General features: G+C 32.1%; 2 protein-coding genes across 2 annotated transcripts; both read left to right on the top strand.

Annotated features, from left to right (window-relative positions):
- Window positions 1-8,980: 8,980 nt before the first annotated feature.
- LOC133204152 (uncharacterized) lies at window positions 8,981-12,480 on the top strand. The gene is made up of 3 exons (XM_061339912.1): window positions 8,981-9,203; window positions 10,039-10,408; window positions 11,172-12,480. The coding sequence occupies exons 1-3, from the start codon at window positions 9,056-9,058 to the stop codon at window positions 12,175-12,177; spliced, it is 1,524 nt and encodes a 507-aa protein (XP_061195896.1). The 5' UTR covers window positions 8,981-9,055; the 3' UTR covers window positions 12,178-12,480.
- Window positions 12,481-17,855: 5,375 nt separating this feature from the next.
- LOC133204266 (ficolin-3-like) lies at window positions 17,856-19,437 on the top strand. Its single transcript, XM_061340006.1, has 5 exons — window positions 17,856-17,904; window positions 18,073-18,197; window positions 18,325-18,421; window positions 18,517-18,681; window positions 19,148-19,437. The coding sequence occupies exons 1-5, from the start codon at window positions 17,856-17,858 to the stop codon at window positions 19,435-19,437; spliced, it is 726 nt and encodes a 241-aa protein (XP_061195990.1).
- Window positions 19,438-19,919: the final 482 nt, after the last annotated feature.

The following is a 19,919-nucleotide window of genomic DNA, read 5'->3' as shown; positions in this document are numbered from 1 at the left end:
AGACTAGTTATCAATTTAGAAATTCAATTACCTTGAGCGTCATATCGATTTTTTTAAACGAAAAAAAGGAAAACTGAATATTTATCATCATGTTTGAAAAACAGTATGTAACATATGTTGTGTCATCATGAAAAAAAGTTTTCCATGGTACTGTGACTTATTTTGCGCAGTTATATATTCTTTTCTTGATTTGTGACATTGACCAATATTCATTCATTTGAAAGATAACCAACTTTACACACATTAAAGCATTGGAAATACATTTGATTTGATATTTTATCACGTCAATCGTATGGCCACTGCAATCGGACAGTTTATGTATATTTAAATAATGCTTGTGAAAGAGACATATGCATATGCAAGAATAGTACAGTTTATAATCTCAAACTCCTAAATGCGCACTATAATTATGCAACACTTGTCTTATTTCTATTTTATGCATAGCTTTTTAAATATTTTATAATCTAAATCTGCTACAGATCCAACTAAAGGTTTATTTTTATAGGGGACATTTCAATGTAAAGTTATGACAAAATCTTAATTGCAGAAATGAATGTTCATTTTTAATAAGATTCAGCATTGGGTAGTAGAAAATCCTACTTTTTACTTAAGGACAACAACAGCAACAATAAAAAAAAAAAGAAAAAAGAAAAAAAAAATCATGGAAGGATGTATAAATGTTGATTAGGAAATAACTCTGGCAGTACAAGAATTACATATTAATCATACTGTTGTATATTTTTGTATGTATAGGAGAAAGCGCTATCACATAATAAAATTATACATTTCAATTTTGTCTACAAAATGGGCTGCATAATTTTGTGAGGAAAAAAAAAATAGATTAAAGTTATACTTTACTTTGAAATTCATTCTATAACATTTTATAATATTTGCATAAACAAGTCTATTACTGTACACTTGTGTTCATTCAGTTTCTTAAGTTTTAAACGATTCTTCATTTCTTTACTTATATTAAACAACCTGCTACAGTTTTGCAACATAAGAAATATAATAAAATAAAAAAATGGGGCATAATCATCACTCGTGAAATCTTGAATCAAAATAATAATAATGATAATCGAAACAAACAAACAAACAAACAAAAAGAACAAACACACAAAAACAATCCATCTTTTCATGTTATATATTTATTAATAAATTTATTGTTTTATTCATTTTATTTTTATCAATTAATCTTTTTTTTTAAATTCAATTTATTTTGTGTAGCTCTACATAAATAGTATTAAGGGAAAACAAACTATGCTTCAGAATGTTAAAAGTATTGAACACTGAAATGTGATTTTGAAGAACTTCATCTTCTGAAAGTGAATTTCAAGTATGAGCTGGATTGCCAGACTTAAAATTAAAACTAAGTTCTTTTAAAATACAGTTTTAATAATGAACCTTACCAACAAAGACGATATTGTTACAAGCCTTGTCGACTGGATCCATAACATATTGTTCATGTAGTCTTCCTAATTCTTTTATCACTTCTCATTTAGTAAAAACGTAAGGATAGATGGTTCACCTATTGCGTCTTAAATTTCTTATGTGATGCATTAAGATTTTTTTTAAAATATGCATTCTGTCAAAGTGTTCAGATCTTCCTTTTCATATTTAGCCCAACGTTTGGGATCATCTTTGACAGAATTCATAATAGAAATCAAGTTCTATCGCCAATTAAAAGATCGGGGCTTCCTGTATTTAGGAAATTTAAGATAATTGCTATTAGGTCTTCATTTTCAACTCTATTGACATCACCAGTAACGAATTGTCCAGCAGGACGGTATTTGAAAGAAGAAGAAGAGCAAGAACACTTAAGAGGATTTTGTTTTATACGTAGATGTTCAATATCTAGGCATTAAAAGGTTTGTTGATAATTGAAAAGTTTGGAAGCAACTGTTTGGAATATCTGTAGGAAATGCAGGGTGTACACTTCAACTTGAAAAGTGATGGAATGCAAGATAACTTGTTACTTATATGTTCACAACACATTTTTTTTTTTTTTTTTTTTTTTTTTTTTTTTTTTTGGTTGGCAAATTTAACTTTAAGGAACCTACTAGTTGAGTCAGAATTATCTTCCGACACACGTGGTGGCTTAAAGAGCCTGTACTTGGCAACATCCATAATCACAAACAATAGTTTGTTTTCTGCAGGTGAAAAATCTAAGTATGGAATTGCTTTAGCCTCTTCAAATAGTCCATTAGATTTCAAGGGAAAATAGTAGAGATTAGTTTAAATGTGATGAAGGCCTAATTGTTTATTGACGTAAGGCAAAAGTGAATCAAAAGAGGTATCTTGTATAATTGGTATATTGTATGATCGATGTCCATGACTACGCTTACGTCTAGGTGTTTTGTTAAGGAGTCCCTTCACATTTTCGTTGGCACACTGTGGGCTTGAAAGATTCCCTACATTATTTATGTGGCCGTTGCAACCATACGGAAAGGCCGTGCCTAGTTTTCTGATCAAGTATTATTATCGCTGTCTACGGAGCGGAGTGCTCAAAGTGGGGCTATTAGTTGAATGATATATTTTTCAAAAAATCTAATCCTCATTGAAAGAATAGAGTGGTCAGGTGAATTGAAATGTTTATTAAGTTGTTGATGGCCTTCATTGTTTATTTAAAACTTATGCCCCGATATCCTTTTAATAAGTGAACCCATTGTTTCCCCAATCATTATTGACTTCCTTCCTTATAAGGCTGAGAGCGCAGGAATAAAGAAAAATGAGCTAGAAAAGAAAGAAGCTGGAGTTATAGGAGAAAAAACAGCAGTTGGATCAAGAAAGGTTCAGATTAGAAAAAGAGGAGAGATCTTCCATGTTTAATTCATTTAGACAGCTGAATCAGCAAAAGCAAAACTAACTCTTCTACTGTTCTCAGTATTTATTCATAGTAATTTTATTGTGTTAAAATGAACTCTAATAATATTTTACTTTAGCTGTTGATTATATATTGTTCCAAAGAAGGAGGGTGAATTTCGAAGTAATCTGTCGTAGAACTATCGTACAGATATGGTGACTTTTGGTTATGAACACTCCCACAGCGCAGTACTGTACAACTTGTTGGGGGAAGAGTTTCAAATTTTCTTGTAATTAAGAACTGAAAATGTGTGAATAACTTTCTGAATGCCCCATGATAGATTTAAAGAAATAATTTAATAGATATTTCAATACCAGCATAAAACATTCACTGCACAAAATGACTCTGTGTGTAGCCTGCATGAGAAATAGGAATCCATACTTAACAGTTCTGTGAATACTTCGAAAGAGAAAAATTGTTCATTTTGTTCTTAAAAAAAACTGCAGCCACAAAATATAGTTCCTCGCTTAATGCTTGTTGTGTAGAATTTAATTGTGGGTTTTTGATTTAATGTGCCTTAACTTGTATTGTAGAATCTAAATTTAATATAAGAACTTAAATATTATGCAGAGTTTTAAAAATAAAATTCCAGACAAAAAGCTGCTCAAAAACTCAGGATCAAACCTCTTAAATCTAGAATAATGAACGTGTGACTTTTTGTAATACAAAAAAAATGGTTTTGGTAGGAATATTCTTGTTAGGCAAATACATAAGGGTAAAATCATGCAGCCTAAAAGCTTTAAAATTTAAATAACAAAAGGTTATACAATACCTTACATGTACATAAATAATACAATATGTTTTATCTCATCAAAGGAAAACAAATAACTAGGCTATCGTGATGTTCGATGACTATAAGAGCAAAATACATATGTTCTTGGATTTGTTTTATCACATTTTATAAGATAAGTTTCCACAGTCGTCATTTAAAAAAGAAAAACAAAAACAAAAACAAGAGCATTTACTTAGCTGGTGTCAGAAAGAGAAACTTATATATGAATTAAAAATGCCTGGTTTCTGTGTTTAATTGTAATGATCCTCTTTAAATTTTATTCTGGGTAGATAATGTAAAAAAATGAATGAATTTAAAGTCTCAAGCGTTTTAATCTTCAGAAGTTACAAGAAAGATTAACGTTTTCGAACCCTATTCAAATAAATTTGCTGAAAAAACGGACAATTGTTAAGAAAATAAAATCTTGTATACACGTAAATCTTTGATTTTCTGGCATAAAACTTCTCATAAAAATATAAGGAAGATAGGAAGATTAAATTTGTGTAAAAATTATATATATATATATATATATATATATATATATATATATATATATATATATATATATATATATATATATATATATATATATATATATATATATATATATATATATATATATTATATATATATATATAATGAATTTATGCACCACGTACATTGTTTACGCTAGAATTGCAACGTGGCGTTAAGGAGGGAAGGATACTTTGCGCCTCCCCCAATGTATTTTTGAAAGTAAAATAAAATCATTAGGCTCTAGGCCTTCAACGACCCTCCCCAACCTCGGATTAACGCATGTCACATCTCATTTCTAAAGGTTTAATTATGAAACATAGTGAAAAAGTAGGTGGTCAGATTTCTATGGTGGTCATTTTTCATTCAGTGTGGAGTCGTAGAATTACCGGCCTGGAAGGGTTTTCTATGGTCGAAAAATGACGGGGGTCACTTTTCGTCGTTACATCGGCAAGATGTGTAACTAAAGTAATTTTTAGCCCACAGGTCCACTTTAGGTTGCAAATCTCTTTAACTAAAGGATTCTTTTTGAAACACTATGGACCGGGAAGCATTTGTTTTTGTATCATAGAGACTTGCAATATATCATGTGTCTCTTTGTGACAGATATCTGGCTGATAAAATCATAGCCAAGTGCATACCTAATATACCTACATCTGTAATTTTCCGAACGCGTTAAGTATATAACTTAATGCATATAATCATAAAAGATATTTTATTAATTTCTTTTTCTGAAACACTGGAATTACAGCGTTATGACAAAAGTATTAACGATTTTTACACAATTGCGACGTTTTCGCTATGCGCCTAGTTCGTAAAAAGGGAAATAACTTTAAATACAGATCGAGTTAACCATTGTAACTTTTACAGAGTTATATTTCGGTAGAAAGTGAAAAAAATTAGTTTTTGTCGTCCATCATTCTGATAGAATTGTAAATAAGCCAGTAATTCACAATGGTCTAAAAATCAAAAGAAAAAAAAGCGATCTACTGAAATTGGTTGTTGAAATGCTGTTAGATGGTCAGAAATTTTCTGAAATTTAACATTTATCAAGAATATCAGAATCTACCATCAGATCATTGTAAAATGAATATTTATTCACGGGAGAGCTTTAAAAGAGCAAAAGGAAGCAGACCGTCCATTCATGATGTCGCACCGGGATCAGAACGGATTGTATATCTTCAAATAAATATAAACAGTGGACGTGTTTTAAATGATATAATGAATATTTCTAATGACAGCAGGGATCTACAAGATTATTTTCATCCACGGACCGTGCAAAAAAAAAAAAAAAAAAAAAAAAAAAAAAAAAAAAAAAAAAAAAAAAAATATATATATATATATATATATATATATATATATATATATATATATATATATATATATATATATATATATATATATATATATATATATATATATGAAGAGATGTGAAGAGACGAGTGGTAAGAAAAACAGTTGGCAGTGACGCATGTCAAAAATATTAAAACACACTATTGATAATAATTGGAACAACGATATCTTTCCTGATGAAATGCAAATAGTTTGGGGAAAATTGCTGAGTACATGTGTAGAGGACATCCAAAGAATCGAACCTTCCACCTGCCCCCATTGTCAGACAACGGTACCGATTATAGTGTGTGGTTGTATGAATAATTACAAAGATGGAATTTTTTTTTGTCTTTTAAATAGTAGATGAACTGCAGAAAAATATATAACGAATTTTGAAAAGTCTCTATGGTTAGACGTTTTAGCCCAAAAATTAAACGGTGTTCAAGATGACAATACCACCATACATAGAGCTGATATTACTCGGGAGTACAAATGGGTATTATTTATTCACACAGTGAAAAAATATCACTTTTATTCAATAAATGAATCACAGTATCGTAATACAGAAAAATTAATAAACATAAAATACCTTCCTGTTACTTGATTTCAAAAGGGCAATTTATTTATCAAGTTTACCATATGAGAAAATAAGCATGAAAATTGTTTCAGCAGAATAAGAATCTATACTAAATTGACTTTTACAGCTTTAATCATTCACTGTAGAGAGACTCGGACAATGTTCTTGATTTGTTTTTATTTTTACGAAAATGATATAATCCACAAACAAAGAAGTAAAAAGAACAAAGGTTTGTGATTGATTCTTATTTATAACCTATGGAAGTGGAACGGCATTTTATGAGCAATAAAATACATTTTTGATTAACATGATCGAAGAATCATTCAACAACTGTTTTGTTATTGATTGCTGTATGAAAGCTTTAACGACCTCTATAGTCAACTGCTCCTTGTTTTCTATCTTCCTGTCTGTTCCTTTCCATGCAAACAACCGCCCTCAATTAATATTTTAATTTTGGTCTCTGTTAGTAGGCTTAATTTATATACATGTAATTACCGGATTCAAACTAGTCTTATCCATCGACAGATCTTAAACTAATGATTACAAAGTAGCACTGATTTTTTTTCATTCACCATATCAACTTTATGTTATATTATATTTATAGATATTTCAGAATAGGCACGCAATTTACAGATAATGAAATTAAATGCTTTTACTATGCATTTCGTAGATATACAATAAAAATTACACATTCAAAAATATCATTTAAAAGAATTATTATTATTCAATGAATGGAAGTGTATCCTGATACAATTATAAAAGCATGTATGTGCAATAAGTCAATTCATCAGCATTGTTGAAATTGTATACACCAAACATAACTTTTAAATTTTAACTTTTCCTCTCATATGAAATCTTATGAGGCATGTGGGATTTCGGAAAAAAAAAGTATTAATTAATAAAGGTATGACTTTTCACATGTGACCAAGATTTAGAGGGATCCATTGTTTGCTCTTCTTACAATTTGTATTGTTTCAGTGAACCACTGAGTATGATTACTGTTCGTTATCTAAATATTTTAATCCCGTAACCAGCACTCTGCTCTTAATGAAAAGGGGAGGGGGGGGGGGGGGGGGGGTAATGGTATACATGTTACTGACCCGACGGGTTCCCACGGCAACAACAACTGGTATATTAGAATTAAACATTTTAAAGAGGATATGAATGAAATATGAAGATAGCGAACAGTAATCAAACTCAAACTGTTGCAGTTTCTTTTTATTTCATTTATTTCCAGAGGGGGCTGAGATGTGATAAAAAATGGTATGTTGTCAGTGGTGGACTTTTCTCTCTTTTGTTGCATAGCCTGCAGAATGAGGTCTTTGCCACTGTAATTCTGTAATTTCCCTGTAATTGACCTAGGCCTAGAATTACCCGGAAATCTCTGACCATTTCTGTGAATCCTGATGAAGCTAACTTTCAAATGTAAGTGCTCCTTGATCAACTCACCCACTCTAGTGTTTAGATCTTCCTGCTCTTCCTCGGCTAAATTATGTACAAGGATATTGTCCCTTATAGATCTATCTCTACGGTCCATTATATCATTCTCCTGCTGACTGTCCCTTCCATATAGGTAAATAACGACAGATTTCAAAACTTAGATTTCTTTTCGCAAGCAATTTTTTTTCCATTCTTAAAGTCTCGATTTCTGGAACATTATCGTCGTGTTGTTGTCTAATATATTTGACGATTGTCTAATCCATCTTCATCTCATAGATCCCGGTTCATATTATTTAAAGATTTATATAAGCATGTATATTCCAATTTACCGGTAATATTACGGGCAATCATGAAGTGACGCTCCACTGACTTCTGAGGACAGGGTAGGATTACTCCGTGAACTTTTCTCATCTTTGCTGTTTTGAAATGCCATTATTTCTTAAAATGTCCAACTTCCGAATCACACATAAAAATTTCAAAATCATCACATAACTGCACTCCAACCAGGGAAAAAAAACAAACAAACAAACAAACCAAACTTTGCAAAGTTTTGGGAATCACAGATAAGTCTTTCCAGCACAAATTGACTTAAACCATCTTTGAAATCAAACCATAACCACACTAGCCGTTAGTCACTTGACACCTTCGAATCTCTAAAATATTAGTTTAAATGGATTGTGTGGGAAACTAGTGGGAGGAGCTTTTCAATCAAGTCTGTAACAGTATTTATCCACTTCAAACACATGGACAACTACTCCAAAGGTAAGTTTCAAGTTGTTATCTATTCATTACATAAGTTTCTAGGAAAATAAAATAAACAGCCTGATGACTTAATTCACCCCATGTTTAGTCCTTTATTCAGTGGATATTACTTACTGTAGAATCCTAAATATCCGCGAGGAATTTATTATCGGGTAATTTCGCGAGAAGCAGAACTCTCTTCTAAAAAATTATTTACTTATATTACTACATTGCTAAATAAATGTAAAAATTCACGATCAACAGTCCTCTCCCGAATGCATGTTCTTGAGATTAGGTGTTTACGAGTCTTTTCGCGATACTAATTACTCGCCTAAAGTATTGGATTTTTTTGTCATATTCACATTATTGTGACGTCACCAAGGCATACAGTCATGTACTACTGGGTATGTATTAAAGGCTGTCTCTACTCTGTTTCGATGGGGTGTAGATTAAATTATTGTTCTTGACATTGATCGTTGGAACTTTTAATGCGTCAACTAAAATTTGAGAGAAACGCTCTGCGTTATGGTTGGAAATGTAGAAGCCTTACTAAAAATTATAGTAGTTAATCACAAACTTAGTTCCCTGAATCCGTCTATGTCTTTTACTCTTACATATATATTTGATGGAACTTTGCATGGAACAATTTATCTGTAATTGAAAAACGCCAAGTCATTGGGCCAAAATAAAAAAAAATACCTTTGTTTCCCCTAACGCGACCGACCCAATAGTCCATTTTCGAGTTACCGTATTCCGACAGGATTCTAACATTTAGTTTGTACTCGATGCGGGCATATCAACATCCGGTTTCCCGAAGATGACTTTCGAAAGCTACAAAGTACCAGAATTAAAGCGGTTTTTACAGAATCGGGGGGTTACATGTCACTTTTATAGAAGAGATCACTTGCTAAGGTTATGTAAACTTGCAGCAGAATTAAATTTGGAAGTTTTAAATGACGAATCAGGTAATGTATTTTGTAGAAATGTTCACCTTGAAATCGTCACACTATAAACAGGTTGGGACCAATCGCCTAAATGGGATATAATAGCCCGTTTGGGATATAATATCCCAAAAGGGATATAAATTCACAGTGCAAAAAATGAAAATTTTCATTTTGGCTATAAATATCATAAATCCGCATCACAATTCTTAAAAAGGAATAACATTTGGCATACAAGTTTTTCTGCAACCCTACAGTTTGCTAGATTGATCCCCAAAAAGTTTAGGAACTTCCGAGGGATCAATCTCATAAACAGTGGGCATATGGCATACAGAAAAACGTGTAAACCAAAAGTTATTCCTTTATAAGTATGATGATGCGGATTTATGATATTTATAGCCAAAATGAAAATTTTCATTTTTTGCACTGTAAATTTATATCCCATTTGAGAAATTATATCCCAAACAAGCTATTATATCCCATTTGGGCGATTGGTCCCAACCTGATAAACATACGATGAGAAATTTCAGTTTGCACATTATAGAATTATTTTCAGATAAATGTCTTGTGAAAAGTATACAAGTACTAGGCATTTTTTGTAAAATGTAAAATGACATGGTACTGTCATATTAAATAGTACTTGTGTAAAAAAAAAAAATAAAATAAAATAAAACAGCTGTAAAAGCCTAGAATGTTAACAGCTGATAAACAACTGATAATCTCATTAAGAATGAAAGAAATATTTATATAAACAAGTATATACAGTGTTATATATATAATCTGTCTTCAACAACACTTATTTGCATGTTTAATCCAAATTCTATAATTGTACAGCTTGATATTTTTTCTGAATTCCTAGATGAATTGCAAAGTGTTGTCAATGGAAATAATGGAAAGGATTTCTTGCCGATACAAAATGTTACAAAATGGTCAACAAATTTGGCAACATTACCATCAATTGAGTCATGTGATGTCATGGTGTACCTTATTAATAATTGTGGTTGGGAAGCCTCTAGATTAACAAGTTACAAGAAGGATAATGGTTACAAGTTACATATTGATAACCACATCAGTGATGTGAATATTGCCGAAGTAACCAATTGTATACCATACTTTTATGTAAAAGCATGCTGTGTACCAGAAACTAGGCAGACTGAGGCCCCATATGTTACTTGGGTACTTCTAAAAACAAATGGACAGATTTTTGCTGGAGGTTGTTCTTGTGTTGTGTATAAAGCTAATTCTTTTGCTGTTTACTGTGTACATGATGATAACTTCATACAATGTGCTTTTGTTTTTCTTTTTCACCAGCATTTTTAGATTTATGTTTTTCTCATTTTGTGTTGCAACTGAGAGAAGTACTTAAGAGATTATTAATTTAAACAAGTCTTTTCTGTACTTTAATCGTTGACTTCACATTCATACATCACCTGTCATCTACCCCAGTGCTGGCAACTTGGTGGTATCCATCTTAAAGCATTTCCTTATAACCAGCCATTCATCTGGTATGAAACTGGTATGGTTTATCATCTTCATTTCATCATTTCATTTGGTAATCCAGTTTAAACTTATTTAGAGGTAACAGCATCAATATTTGTCATGATGTATAATCATTGTATTTTGTGAGAAAAGAGCTTATTCAATAGCTTAATTAGAACAAAGCAAATGCATAAAATTTAATCAAAATATTAATTTGCATATTACAGTCAAACCTCGTTTTCTCGAACTCAATGGGATGAGAAAAAATTTCGAGATATCCGAGTTTTTGACATATTGAGGGTAAAATACTCAAAGAAATCACTTTGACATATACATCGGATTGGAGATATCGGTGTTAGAGATATTAACGTTCAACAGTATAATTTATTGATTTACAAAGTCAAATATTAATGTAAAAGGTATCAAGTTATAAATGAACACTTACACATGTACAATGATACAATATAACATTTACTTTGTATTGACTAGAATATTATGCATTTTCTTTTTCAGAGGTAATGGAACATGTAAACATTGTGTAGCCTTATTGTTTTCCTTGGTAAGTTTCAATGACAGACACAAAGACCGTTATTCAGAGGCATGTACTGACACTGTTTGTATCTGGGATAAGCCCAAGAAAACATCAGAGCCAATGGAAATAGACACCATTGATCTGCAGAGAAATACTACTACAGAGAAAAAAGTTATGCCAACCACTAAAAATTACTCTCCTTGTGGCCAAATCAACAGCAGAGAGGTTGAAAAAGATGTATACAACTTGTTCAAATCTAGCAACTCCTTATTACTACAGGTATTAGACCCCCCAAGTGATGACAACTCATCTGATGATGAAATGCATGTCCCTACACTTAAAAATTCTTTACAGACTCTTTCATCAAACAGTCCTGTTTTGGAACATTTGAAAACTGTTTACACACCTGATGCTGTAAAAGAAATAGAAAAGATAACAAGAGGTCAATCTGATAACACTCTTTGGTTTGAGCATAGATGTGGTCGGATTACTGCATCACTTTTCCCATCTGTCATGCATTTCCGATTTACTGACAATCCTGAAAATTATATCTTAAAAAAAATACTTGGAAGTTCAGTTGATGGATCCATGGTACCTTCCATTGCATTTGGAAAAAAGTATGAGCCTGTGGCCAGACAACAGTACATTGATTTATACAAAAAATCACACAGAAATTTAAATGTAGAATCATGTGGGTTGTTTGTTTGTGATCTTTATCCTTTTATGGGTGCTTCACCTGATGGAAAAGTTACATGCAAATGTTGTGGAACAGGTCTTATTGAGATAAAATGTAGTTTCACATATCAAAATGTTGAACCTTTAGAAGCTTGTAAAGATGATCATTATCATTTATACATTGATGAAAACAATGATGTTAGATTGAAACAAACATCTCCTTGGTATATTCAAATTCAAGGGCAAATGGGCATATGCAAATCCTTATGGTGTGATTTTATTTTTTTTCACAAGAAGAGGCATCATTGTTGATCGAATACCATTTGACCCTGAAATGTATTTTGAAATTGTGCAAAAATGCAGACGATTTTTTGAAAAGTACGTGATAAATGCACTGTTGCACCAAAATTCAAACAGTTGAACAACTTATGATATGTTAACAAGAACATTTTTTTTTACATGTTTATGTACTACGGTAATTTACATAACATAAAGTCAGATTTCATTGCTTACAGGTAAAATTTATTGTTATCTTCAGCAAGGATTCATGGTATCTACAAACAACTGTACTAGTACTTTGTAGTTGATGACATAAATAAAATACATGTACACGTTTATCAACTTTTATCTACATGTATGATCACTTACTTTAGTAACAAGGTATCATTTTAAAACTTTTAGCGGGGCTTTATGATAGATTTCATCACATACCAACCCGTATTTACATCCCAATAAATGTTTTAAAATGATAATTTTTTTTCTTACTGTAGATCACTTATTATTCACGAGAAACTTTGTTTTCACAAGTTTGTCTGCTCGCGAAAATTTTATTCTTGCATATATATATCATGTGTAATTTTGCTTTAGTAATTTTTTTTTAACATGCATTAGAAATATCATTAAAATATACCAAAGATTCCAAATAGAATCAGAATAGATGGCAGTCCAAAATAACTCATAACAGAGCTATCACTGTTTGTCATCTTGTCGACTGTCAGGTACCGCCTCAGTTCATCTTTGTTCTTGAAGGTGTCTCGAAGATGCAAAAGTTCAGCCTCAGATTTCTCTAGGTCTTGCAGGGTCAAGTCTGTCTGACATTGTACATCACAGGACTGGATCTCTTCACTGCCAGCTGAACAGTAATCATGATCATGGGGTGCTAAATAGATAAAAAGGGATTTTTATTAGCATATTGATTGTTTTTGTATTCTTCACAACTATTACAAATTAAGCTGTGCATGTCAACATACTTGCTATTTGTTCTATTGGCGTTATGGATTGAACAGTAACTTCTCTCTCCACAGGGAATGAAAAAGGTTGTTTCCCCTCATCTTCATCCTACAAAAGATTAAATTAATTTTTGAATCATTTGAATAATAAGTCATTGGTGACATATTGACTCAGAATAGTGTTTAAATTATTGAAAAGAAGTCGTACAGTGATCTGAGATACATACATGTAAAAGAAAACCCGTTGTTTTAAGTGTGTGACGAGACTCACGAGTGGGCGTGGCTTCAATTGTTATTGTACCTTGCTGAGCAGATCTCTTCTCAATGGAAGCCGTTCCACGGGTTCCAAGCGAGCATTTGAAATTGTTATAACGAAACAACTCGGGATATGGGTGGTCTTGTGTGGGTTTCCCTTCCAAAAAATGCTTAGAACACAGTCTATCATGACGCGAGGGATCAAACTCACAACGCCTTAACAGCTCAAGCCATTTCCGACGGAGTTTCGGGTGTTTTGACGTTGGAAATGGAAAAAAATTCCACATCAGCCATAAAGCCGTATCTCCCTTTTTTCCTCGAATCCGACGAACACCCTTCGGCAACACAGTAATAACGAGGCATTTTGAAGCAGACGAATTGTTACTAATGTCAACAAATTCACCGGAAGTGATGCGCCCCGCATTTTTTATAAAAATCACGTGACTTAAGTACAAACTAAATGTTAGAATCCTGCCGGAATACGGTAACTCGAAAATTGACTATTAAAACGCGCCGACTGGAAAGTTTTTTTCCTATGATTATTCAAATACTTTTTTCTATGTTTATCAACTTCTATAAAATAAAATTCCATCAAATCTGTTTTTAATCAGATCGAATGATTTTTTTTCTGTGATTTTCAAGCATTTATTGGAAACAAAATAGCGTCTACAACATATGGTCACGGAAGGTTAGTTCGTGTTTTAAAAGAAAGGCAACGCGTCAACCTTATGCCTTTAACATATTAGAATCCTGCACTCCTGAAACACTTTGTTTATAAAATATAATATCCAATGACTAATTGAAAGTGTTTGGGTTGTATTTACTAGCCTGTCTTAAAATTAAGATACGTAGGGAGCATGCTTAGGCCCGTAGGCCCTCCTCATGATACCGCTTATGAGCAGACAGGGGGCCCACCTTGTGAAAACACCGATCAGTTTCATTGCATTTTATTTAATTTGAGTTTTGATCCTATACACAGTTCATCAATATTCCAATGTTTACTATATGGGACCATAGGAGTTGTAAATAAGTCTGCATATTTCATCCTAATAAATAGAATTCAAATGTCCTTTATTCCTGCCATTTAATCATGGATTAATCTTCGTAACTTTGACATTGTATGACATGTTATCATTTTTAGATATTGCTTGCCTCAATTAAATATTGTTAACATGCTTTTTCGAAATAGATTTGAAATTATGATACAAGCTTCCTGAGACGTCCGTGTACTAGTATTTTTCTTTAATAAGGCCCTGGAAGATTGGTTGTTTCTTTGATTTGAATCTCTTTGATAATTGTTGCTGAAGGACTCCAAATTTAGACGTGTACGCGGCACTTAAGGCCATGAGCAGTGAGGATTGTTTTTGTGTGCCAGTATCTAATGAGTAACTGGACCTAAGTTTTTACTGTGCCATTCGAAGAACTGGTCTCAACGTCCCGCACTGGGATTTGAACCTGCAACTTAGAAATAGCTCCTTACTTCGAGACTCTAAAACGAAATGCTCTAGAAGCACTGCACAGTTCGAAGCCCTTGAAAAAGTACAAAGCAATGGAAGCTGATAGTAGGTATAAAAAATACTCTGGTGTCCAGTCTTTGCGTACCCGAGAATCTTTTGAACAGATGTATTCGATTTTTTACAAATTTACTCTGGTATGAGATGGTTCGATTGAATAAAAGTTGTGAATTAATTTACCTTAAATGTTTAGTTTAAACTGCATTTGTATGGTATTCTAACTGTTTACAAATCACTTTCTTTTGTTTTTAACTTATTTATAAAGATATCATTCCATTAAATTTTAAGAATGTATTTTCAAAGCTGCTGTCAAAAAAAAAAAAAAAAATATTTGCCTACCTACCTACCCGTCTTGAGATTTTAGGGTCGGGTTAGGGGAAACAAAGATATTTTTAATGATGGCCTTGAATGTCTTTTTTTTTTTTCAATGCGTACAGGAGCTGCAATTAGAATAAGTAATTGGTAATAAAAGTCTGAATAGTAGAGTGCTTCATTGTAATGTAAAGAATAACTATATTGTTTAACTTGTCTTTCTTCCATTTCAAAAAAAAAAAAATGAATAGAATTAAAAAAAGAAAACATTAAAAAAAAAAAGAAGATCTATTAGAACTTGTCATCATGCTACATGATGAAATGTAGTAAAATTATTTTCATTGCTTTTGGGATACTTTATGAAAGAAATAATGTTTGTGAAAACAATAAAACTATTTTCACATCAGAAAGGTATCGTTCCTTATTACATAAAGCTCATGTAACGAGTTTTGAAAAGACCTTCATTATTATTTCAAAATTCTGCATTACCATTGTCAGGAGTTAAAACATTTCACTTGCATTTATACATTAATTTTCATAATAGATGTGTATTTATTTCCTTCGGGAAAATAAAATGATGCAATTTATGTAAATCATATACGGTACCAATTTTGATGCACCAGATGCGCATTTCGACAAATTATGTCTCTTGAGTGATGTTCAAGCCGAAACGCTGGAAATCCAAAATATTTAATTAAGAAAGATTTTGAATAGCTAAAATAGTGTTAAAGACTGGAGCCAAATTTATATTTCATCCAGTAAAGCAAAAGCTATTAAAAGGAAATCAACGCATATGTATATACTCCAAATGTCATATAATGTATCAACAGATGCACCTTTGTATTTAACTCTTTACAACTTACTGAACTGTGATGCCACGTACACTTAATGTTCATGTTATAGAAATATGACGTTACCTTTTCCTCGCAAGCACTTTATAGCTAGGTAGAAGTTTCTCTAAAGTTTAGCGTAAATAATTATGACGTAATATTTTAATAAAAGTATGACTCTTCTTATTTTATGAGATTTTAGCAAGCATAAATTAGGAGGGAATTGGCATTAAATTGAAGATTAAATTTACTTTTGAAAGTGCGTGAAAATGCGTGATTACGGGGAAACGGTATATGCGTGATTTTGCGTTAGAAATAGGAAATGGTATATGCGTTAAAATGCGTGACTGTGGGGAAGAGGGTTAAAAACAATATCAAGCATAAAAACTCCGTATAATTCAGTTATCAACTAGCAACGATTTTTGATATGTTGAATCAAGATACAGTGACTTAATGAAATAGAATCATTTTCTATCAGATAAATACTAATCTGTTCAAAGTCACAATTAAATTTAAAAAAAAAAGTGATATTCTTTGCATTACATAAGGCCATTTGAAACCTGTAACTCAAAAAAATAATAATAATAAAAATATTTAGTTATTGCTGTTTATAACATGTAATCTAATGTCATCAAGATTTTGAATCAGTCTCTGTATTATGGAATTTCGAAGAAATAAATTAAGATCATTTTTTCGCTTGTCATTTTTGTAAAACAAATATATACTGTAAAATCAGTTATTTCGCATGGCCTTAGGAACCGGGTGGGGGGGGGGGTGTCCCCCATAATTTTGCCGATATAGAGATTACTATAGAAAACATAGCTACAATATGCCTGTGCCCCCCCCCCCCCAAGAAAAACGTCTGATGAGCTTTTTTTGGCTTGTCAAGGAATTTTGGTATTGATAGTGCCCTCCCCAACTGAAAATATTTAGCTCCCCTCCCCCCCCCCCCCCCATACCAAAGAACAATGTATAGTAATGGTCGAATTTGTTATAAGTTTCAAATTTTACTTAATATCAAATTTTACAAAATAGTCTCATTTTCTTATAAAATTTCAAAATTTGAGATGCATTCAATTTGGAAAAACAGAACGCAATCTTGCCTATCTAAAATTTTCATACACAAGATTCGAAAATTAATAAATTCTTTGACTTTCTGTGATTTCTATCTATCATCACTTCAATTTCAAATCGGGGTGACTTCACGTTTTTTGATCATGAACTATTCCAGTGTTCTAAGAGACAGCACCAAGAGGGATAAAACAATTTCATGTCATTTTTGTGTTTTGAGGAAAATTTGCTGGTTTGTGAAGCTTTGATTTCGTAGTTTAAGAAGTGTAGTAGAGTAACATAATACATGTACGGTCATCTCGTGGACAACACGAATATATGGTTCTTTTCGTTACACGAAAACAGCAAAAACTTCACAGTAACATTAATATTTTCATTACATAAGCGGCCTGGCGATGTGCCAATTTCTATAATTACGCATTTAAAGGTAGACTGTCTTTATAGTGCCGATCAAACTGACAGAAAATGTCTCTTATGCATATCGACAGAGAGGTTTAATCAGTTACACTAACTAATCCTATTTTTTTAGTTCGTCACTATGGATGTATGTTTCTTTTGGATGACTTTGAAGACCATTTTCGTACTTTTGCACATATTACCAGACGCCTCAAACTCTATATCACAGTTCTATTTGGAAATTACCAAGCTCAACGACAAAATTTATAATAGTTCTTTACTCGGAATATTTTCTGGAAATTCGCGGTTACTTTGTTGCAGTGGATGCAGTGAACAATGTACCTGTTTTGGCTACAACAATAGATTAAAGAAATGCCGCATTCATGAACGATGCACAGATAACGCCGGGAGTATATTTGAAAGTGGATGGCGGTATTTCGAAAAACAAGGTTTAATAAAATTTCCATCGACTTCGATTACTTCTTTTATAACTGAACAAATCTTATCCACAATTTTACAGTGAATCCCTAATATTGTAATTATAAATGATAATTTTATCAATTAACTATGATACTTAAATAATTATCTTCATTCTTGCAGCTTTTGACTGTAAGGAACTGTTTGATCGTGGCATCACAATGTCCGGGGTACATAGCATTCAGCCTTTGGTAAATCAGCTCACTGATGTTTATTGTGATATGAAAACAAATGGAGGCGGTTGGACGGTATAATTCACTAAGTAGTTTTTTGTTTTATTTTGAGTGTGTGTGTGGGTGTTTTGTCAAATAAAATTTTATTTTACATACCCGATAAATTTTATGCTTTATCGAATCCTTTTTTTTTTTTAATTAGGTACTGTTAAAACGAAACGACGGCTCTGTGAATTTCAATCGGAGTTGGAATGAATATAAAATTGGTTTTGGGAGTGTCTCGTCTGACTACTGGATTGGTAAGGAAAATTATGGTAATTTTGAATGGATGACAGATGATATCGCATGCAAAAGTGACTCAATATTCTTTTTACCTCATAATTATTTTTTTTAGGAAATGAAGTAATTCATCACTTAACGAGACAGACAAACTCCATGTTGTACGTTTCTATAACCCATGTGAATGGTAGTACGTTTTATGAAAAATATAATGAATTTTCGATTTCCGGCGAAGCTGATGGATATTCCCTGCACTTTGGAGGGGCCTCAGGAACACTCGGTAACGTATAATTTTATTACAAATAAAGATACTCCGATATTAAATTCATCCTCCTCCTAAACTTGTTTAAGGTCGTATTTTGTTTACAAACATCAATGTTATAACTCTAAGTGTAATTATAAGAATATCGACGAATTAAAGCACACTCGTCCTCATGTTAATACATGTAGCACTTAATAGTTCGTATCTTTTCCTTGGACTCATACACAACTCGTATATATCTCTGCATGTTTCAATCTTATTCATCCGATTTTACAATTTTTATCCTTAAAGTTCGTCGTTTAGTAATTTTTAATCCTTCCAATTTTTTTTTAAAAGAGCGTATATTTAGATTATTTAAATAAATAAGAAAGGCATCATGATTGGAATTTTGAGGGAAAAAAGATGAACTTTTCAACACTATGCTCTCAATGTGTCCTGTGGCCTATATATTTTTAATTACAGCTTTTTGATTTTGATTTATCAGGCGATGCGATGACACCAGCTACATTTTCAAGAGGCCATCTTAATGGAATGAAATTTACCACCATCGATAAAGACCAGGATGAAAGTGATGGCGCTAACTGTGCTATCTTAGTGGGAGGAGGGGGAGGGTGGTGGTATAAACAATGTCGTTGGGCCCTGCTCACTGGTCCTTACGGAAGCACAGATTGGAAGTATCCTTGGGTTCCGAAATCCAAGAGTGGATTCAAGAGTGGAATTGACATCCGTAGAGTTCGAATGATGGTAAAGAGAAAAGGGACACAAGAGGATTAATTCTTTTTTAGGAAGATTGAAAATATTGTTTATGTTTCAGATTGAAATATCAATAAAATGCTGGAAGGCAGGAAAAATTCTTCCTAGTGTAACAATTCTGGGTAATATCCATACCTGCAATGGAATCCCCGTTAAATCAATTAAAAATTTACTTTGTTGTATCTGTTTTTAAAATGGATATATCATTTATTATTAAATTCTGATTGCTTTGTCTATTACTGTTGCTTCTTGCTAATATATATTAGATAATTATTTGGAATAAAAGATCTTTTAAAAACAGGATACGAATTTGTAATATTGATATAAAGAGCTAAGTTCACTTTATCCATAAAATGTCCCTGCCTAAATACCAATTAACTGACCAAAACAAAATATCCCATTTCAAATACCAATATAAAGAAGAGAATTGGTGCGTTCATTTCCTATAAAAAAAGTTTCTTCTGAAAGTCCAAGTATTTTTTTTAAAAAGGCTTTTTGAATTT

Source organism: Saccostrea echinata, unplaced genomic scaffold (genome assembly GCF_033153115.1).
Source record: "Saccostrea echinata isolate AGI-Se365-2 ecotype Australia unplaced genomic scaffold, CSIRO_AGI_Sech_v1 ptg000052l, whole genome shotgun sequence".
Lineage (NCBI taxonomy): Eukaryota > Metazoa > Mollusca > Bivalvia > Ostreida > Ostreidae > Saccostrea > Saccostrea echinata.
The sequence above is the reverse complement of the archived record's forward strand: the minus strand, read 5'-3'. Positions and strand labels throughout refer to the sequence as shown.

What these genes read in the sequence shown, in the direction of transcription:
- LOC133204152 (XM_061339912.1), top strand. Translation starts at nt 9,056, where the DNA reads ATGACTTTCGAAAGCTACAAAGTACCAGAATTAAAGCGGTTTTTACAG. An exon ending in AGTTTTAAATGACGAATCAG is followed by an intron (nt 9,204 to 10,038) that starts GTAATGTATTTT and finishes CTGAATTCCTAG; the next exon opens with ATGAATTGCAAAGTGTTGTC. An exon ending in GGAGGTTGTTCTTGTGTTGT is followed by an intron (nt 10,409 to 11,171) that starts GTATAAAGCTAA and finishes TTTCTTTTTCAG; the next exon opens with AGGTAATGGAACATGTAAAC.
- LOC133204266 (XM_061340006.1), top strand. Translation starts at nt 17,856, where the DNA reads ATGAACGATGCACAGATAACGCCGGGAGTATATTTGAAAGTGGATGGC. An exon ending in CTCGTCTGACTACTGGATTG is followed by an intron (nt 18,422 to 18,516) that starts GTAAGGAAAATT and finishes TATTTTTTTTAG; the next exon opens with GAAATGAAGTAATTCATCAC. An exon ending in AGGGGCCTCAGGAACACTCG is followed by an intron (nt 18,682 to 19,147) that starts GTAACGTATAAT and finishes TTGATTTATCAG; the next exon opens with GCGATGCGATGACACCAGCT.